Raw genomic sequence first — 5,298 nt, forward strand, 5'->3', positions numbered from 1 at the left:
TATATATATATATATATATATATATATATAATTTATTTAAAACATTTTTACAATTTTTTTTAAATTGTAATAATATTTCACAATATTACTGTCTTTATTTTTTATCCAGCCTTTTAGCACCCTTAGTGAGCATAAGAGATGTCCTTTAAAATCATAAAAAAAGAATCTTATTGTGATGAAAGTGATGTGGCATGTGGCTAAGTATGGTGACCCATACTCGGAATTAGTGCTCTGCATTTATCCCATCCAAAGTGCACACACACACAGCATGAGGCTCATCGAGTGTTTACTCTGATGAAAGAGTCACGGTACGCATTAGGAACGTCTTATCAGTGGTCTGGATCCAGACTTGCTCTTTCTACACACACATAGGTAAATACATACAGATTTACTCTCCAGTACATTTATACAGCAAATGTGTCATATTTGAAAAATATTGTGAAGTGAAAGTTGTGAAGTTAATCTATCGGGTCAGAGCTGTACATCCAAGGATGTTCGTAACATCTATAGACCTATTCATATTTATTTAATTTTTGAATAACAATCCAACAGAATGGTGTAGTTATGGCATCTGCTAGCAGGGGTTTACTGGCCAAACTTTGACCCCTGGCTCCAACAGTGCAGGTTTAAGTCCAGCTTGTGGCATTTTCTGATCCTGTTCCCCTATTAAAATATGATGGAAATGCCAAACACCAAAAAAAAATGTCATACAGAATTAAACCAATTTTAATACATTTAGATATAGAATATGAGTCGAGAAAAACTACCTTGGTTCCCTGGCATGGTTGTTTTGAGAACTTATTCTCTAGAAAATGTTTTCCTTACTGCTAGTATAAAGAGATGAAAGTTATTAGTATTAACTATGCCTCTCTACATCTCAACTCAGGCTGTCTTGTTAATGGATGCGGAAAAGCGGATCAGACTTTTGCAGTTCGTCACTGGAACATCCAGAGTGCCAATGAACGGCTTTGCTGAACTCTACGGTAAATAATGCAATACTGTTCAATACAATACAATACAATATAATATATGTGTGTGTTATTTTGTAAACTTATGTTTGTTTTTCAGAAAATGTCACTGGCGTTGTAGTACAATTGTAGTATAATTTCTCTTGACAATTTAATGCAGACAGTCTATTAGAAGATGTTTGTAGCAGCTTCCTCTGTTTTCAGATCTTAGCATTTCCCTTTGAGACCTATATAATGAATAGGCTCCATTCCTGATTGGTCCTTGACGAGTCACGTGATCTGTTGCAGGTTCCAATGGGCCCCAGTTGTTTACTATCGAGCAGTGGGGGACACCTGACAAACTCCCTCGTGCTCACACCTGGTAAGACCTAGAGGGATTTGACCACTTTATTTACTCAAACACATCTATATGTTTTCCAATCATCTCCTTTAGAAGGGATTATTTTACTTTATTTTATTTTTTATTCTATTTTTTATAAAAAAAATTATTGTTTTGTTGTGTTTTGGGAAAATACCAAAATATACCAAAAACAATTTGGGGATATTCTGAAAAGATGTCACTCTCTTTTAATATAAAAACAACTAAATGTTTGCATGTAGTTGATCTCAATGATTCCGTTATGTTTTCTTCCCACGCAGCTTTAATCGCCTGGACCTCCCGACGTACGAGTCATTTGAAGACCTGCGAGAGAAGCTTCTGATGGCGGTGGAAAACGCCCAAGGCTTTGAGGGCGTCGACTAAAGAAATCCCTTTATATCAATGCGATCTCCTAACGCAACCGATGAGCAAAGACATGTACAACACACTCGCACACACGTCTATACTCACATATACACACTCTCGAGTTGCCATTGTACAGCCAGATCCCAGCAGTCGCAGGTGTGTGATGTCAGCACAGTATATGCATGTAATCTGTCTAGCTGGAACGACATTGGCTGTGAACCCGTTTTGATGCCAAACAGCCCACAAATCCCACAAATCACGCTCTCTAATAACATGTTTTATTTCAAAATCCAGCTCTTGAGGCCGTGACGACTTTTATTTTGATAGTAAATAAGAAACTTCAGTATTTGGGTGTGGCCTCAGAGTGGGCGTGGCCTTGATATACCACCGCAACCAATCCCATTAATTCCACAAACATAATATAAGTTCAGTGAAGAGGCAACTCTCTTATCAGGTCTTACTAACACCAGATTACCTTAGGAATGACAGCCAGGATGAAGGACACATCCTCATCCTCCCTTATCCCGCAAAGTACGCCAAGTTTCCCCTTCCTTCCTTCCTTCGTCGAGGATTATTTTTTTTATCTTCTTTTGCAACGCCAAGAAGCAACGGGAATCGTTTTTAATAGTTTATTATTATCGCTGTTATTATCATTCTTTCAGAGTAAACGGATTATTTGTACCAACAATGTGGTTTACTATTTTAAACAACGTTATCGGAAATGCATTAGTGGCCTGGCTATATTCAATTCAATATCCATATCATTGTGGGTTAAAAAGAAAAGAAAAAACAAACAAACAAAAAAATGATCAACATGATTATTGTATTGCTATGAAAATTGGCATGAACATGTATCTTGTGTTTCAATATGATTACGTAGTAATTATAAAGCTATTCTCCTTCTTGGTTGAGAGCAAAGATGGAAAACGTTGACATGCATCGGACATGAGTTTGTCGGAGAGGGTTTTCTTCAATTGTAATAAGTATTGTTCTTATCTTTATTATGATTATACCTGTTCATAATGCTGTAAATGAGTTTGTTTTGGGGGAAAGACACGATTGGACATTTATTGTACGTGTTAAATCTGTTTGAAGTATTAAAGAGCGACAGAGTGAAGCTATCTTAAAAGCGCTGTGATTCAACACTGCAAGTCTCGTAGACTTTCAGGACATAAACTTTCTTTCTTTCTGTTTTTTCTTGTTTCTTCTAACACCACTGTACCTAAAAGGGCACTTTATTGATCACACACTAGGGTCATGTCACCGTTTTTTTTTTTTTGTGAACTTGAATGTGATTATCTATTTTGTTCTTTTAAAAGCACTCGGTTCCTTGGTGCAATATCTCTTGTTTATAATCGGCCTGCTGCTAACATATCAGATCACAGCTCGGCCCTACAGCTGATCTGGAGTCAGTCTGGTTCGTCAGTGTGAATCCGGATCGGCTCTGTAGGAACGAGCTCCACCTGGAGTCAGACTTCAGACTGGTTCTTTTTCTATTTTCTTTTCCAGTCTTTTATCTGTACGCCTTCCCACTCACACTTTTCGGGCCGCAGTGGCTCTGTAGGTTTGTGATAATATAATGATTATTGTTATAAATTACCCTTTCACTTTTGTAGGGGCAGTTCTTTTTTTTTTTTATTGAAGAGGAACATTTACTGTCTGGTTCCTGCTCACCACAAGACCTTGCGATTCGTATAACTTTGTTTGAAATAAACTGATAAATGGAATTTAGGTGTGGTGTTGTTTTACTGATTTATTCGAAAAGTGTCAGAAAATCAACTAAAGACTTGAAATGGTATCGGATGGGTTTGGATTGATTGATTTCAAGGTAAACACATTCATGGTATTTCTACTTCTGTAACTGTTGGCTGTCGGGTTTGTAAATACCTGTCTGTTCTAGGTTTCAGTTTAAGCTAGAGGTTGAGATAAAGTGTGTTTTGTCATTTACTAGATTGTCTGAAGTCGAAGAACAAGCAAACAGGAGGACAGAGTTTTGCTTTATTGTGTTTTTTTTTTTTTTTTTTTTTTACAGATATGCAATTTTACATGTTCTGTTGATTTGACCTGTTTCAACGCTGCAGGTACAGCTAACCGGGTCAAATCTGACAACCCTCTTTGTAATCTAGTTCAAGGCTGCGTTGACTTCTCTGTTGTTGATTTTCTGCTCTCATGCTTAAACATTGCAAGCCTACATCTATAAAATCTTGAAATAATCATAAATATTTATTTATTTTTAAGTTATATTATAAAAATGTTGTTGCTTATATAACATGTATTAGTAGTTTTATATATACATACACTATTTTTCAAAAGTTTGAGGTGGTAAGATAAAAAAAAAAGTGTTTGAAAGTCTCTTATGCTTGCCAAGGCTGCATTGATTTGATCAAGAATACAGTAAAACCGTAATATTGTGAAATATTATTACAACTTAAAATAACATTTTTTTATTTGAATGTATTTTAAAGGATTTGTTCACCCAAAAATTAAAATTAGCTTGTGTTTTTACTCGCCCTCGAGGCATCCTAGGCGTATATGACTTTAACTGGGGACCCCCTCGATTGGGCTAGTTTTGAGTAGAGTTTGGGTGGGTTTTCTTGTGAAAACCTGGCAACTCTGGTCAGCGGCTGTTGCAGTTGAACAGTCCACAAGTCGTCAAATAAAGCGCGCGCATCCATAATAAAACGTGCTGCACAGGGCTCCAGGGGGTGAATAAAGGCCACCTGTAACAAATCCATCGCTGCGTCCCAATTCGCATATTATCCGTCCTAAATAGTATTCGAAAATATAATTAGTATGTCCCAAATCATAGTATGTTTAAATAAGTATGCCAAAGATTACCGGATGGTCTACTATTTCCGGTTAGAATTCGAAGTGCAGATCGATGCACACTCTAACAGCTAATATTGCCCACAACACGTTGCGCGGTGGACGAGGATTCAATTAGAACTACAAACACGCATTAAAAGTGTTAAAACTACAAACATGGTGGATATACCGCCCAACCTACAGGTAGATAAACAGATTTGAGTGATAAAATAATCAATGTCTAACCTGATGAAAAAATATAAATGTAATGTTATCCACGTTATATTTCATCTGCAGCAACACTGAACTTTTATAATGATACATTTGGTCATTAACTTTTAAATGCATCATTATGCAAACACATGAGCAGAGTTTTCGCATGATAGACCCGCTACTAGCAGATCAACGTACCTCTTAATTTCTCTCCAATACGGTAGTAAATCAAATTAAACAAAATGTGGATGATGTTAACTGTGATAAGATGATTGACAGGGCAGTTTAAACAGTGACAGAATGCACGTAACTAAGCAACATAGCATCCGTTAAAGAAGCAGCTATGACCGAAGTATGTCCCAAAGTTTGCCTATTTTTCTTCTACATACTCAAAAGTATGTATTTTTCTTCACAAAAAGAGTACATACTTTCAGGGCATAGTATAAGTAGATGTCCCAAATCATAGTATGTTTAAATAAGTATGCCAAAGATTACCGGATGGTCTACTATTTCCGGTTAGAATTCGAAGTGCAGATCGATGCACACTCTAACGGCTAATATTGCCCACAAGTTGTTGCGCGGTGGACG

At 36.7% G+C, this 5,298-nt stretch overlaps 1 protein-coding gene across 1 annotated transcript in view; it reads left to right on the forward strand.

Annotated features, from left to right (window-relative positions):
• LOC107600891 (E3 ubiquitin-protein ligase NEDD4-like) overlaps positions 1-2,493 on the forward strand; it is a 72,392-nt gene extending 69,899 nt beyond the window's left edge. The window contains exons 28-31 of the mRNA XM_016292868.1: positions 110-125; positions 887-983; positions 1,257-1,329; positions 1,608-2,493. Coding sequence (XP_016148354.1) covers positions 110-125; positions 887-983; positions 1,257-1,329; positions 1,608-1,710 — 289 coding nt within the window. The 3' untranslated portion in view covers positions 1,711-2,493. The remainder of the gene's footprint in view (positions 1-109; positions 126-886; positions 984-1,256; positions 1,330-1,607) is intronic.
• Positions 2,494-5,298: the final 2,805 nt, after the last annotated feature.

Source organism: Sinocyclocheilus grahami, unplaced genomic scaffold (genome assembly GCF_001515645.1).
Source record: "Sinocyclocheilus grahami isolate Dianchi unplaced genomic scaffold, SAMN03320097.WGS_v1.1 scaffold294.1, whole genome shotgun sequence".
Classification (NCBI taxonomy): Eukaryota; Metazoa; Chordata; class Actinopteri; order Cypriniformes; family Cyprinidae; genus Sinocyclocheilus; species Sinocyclocheilus grahami.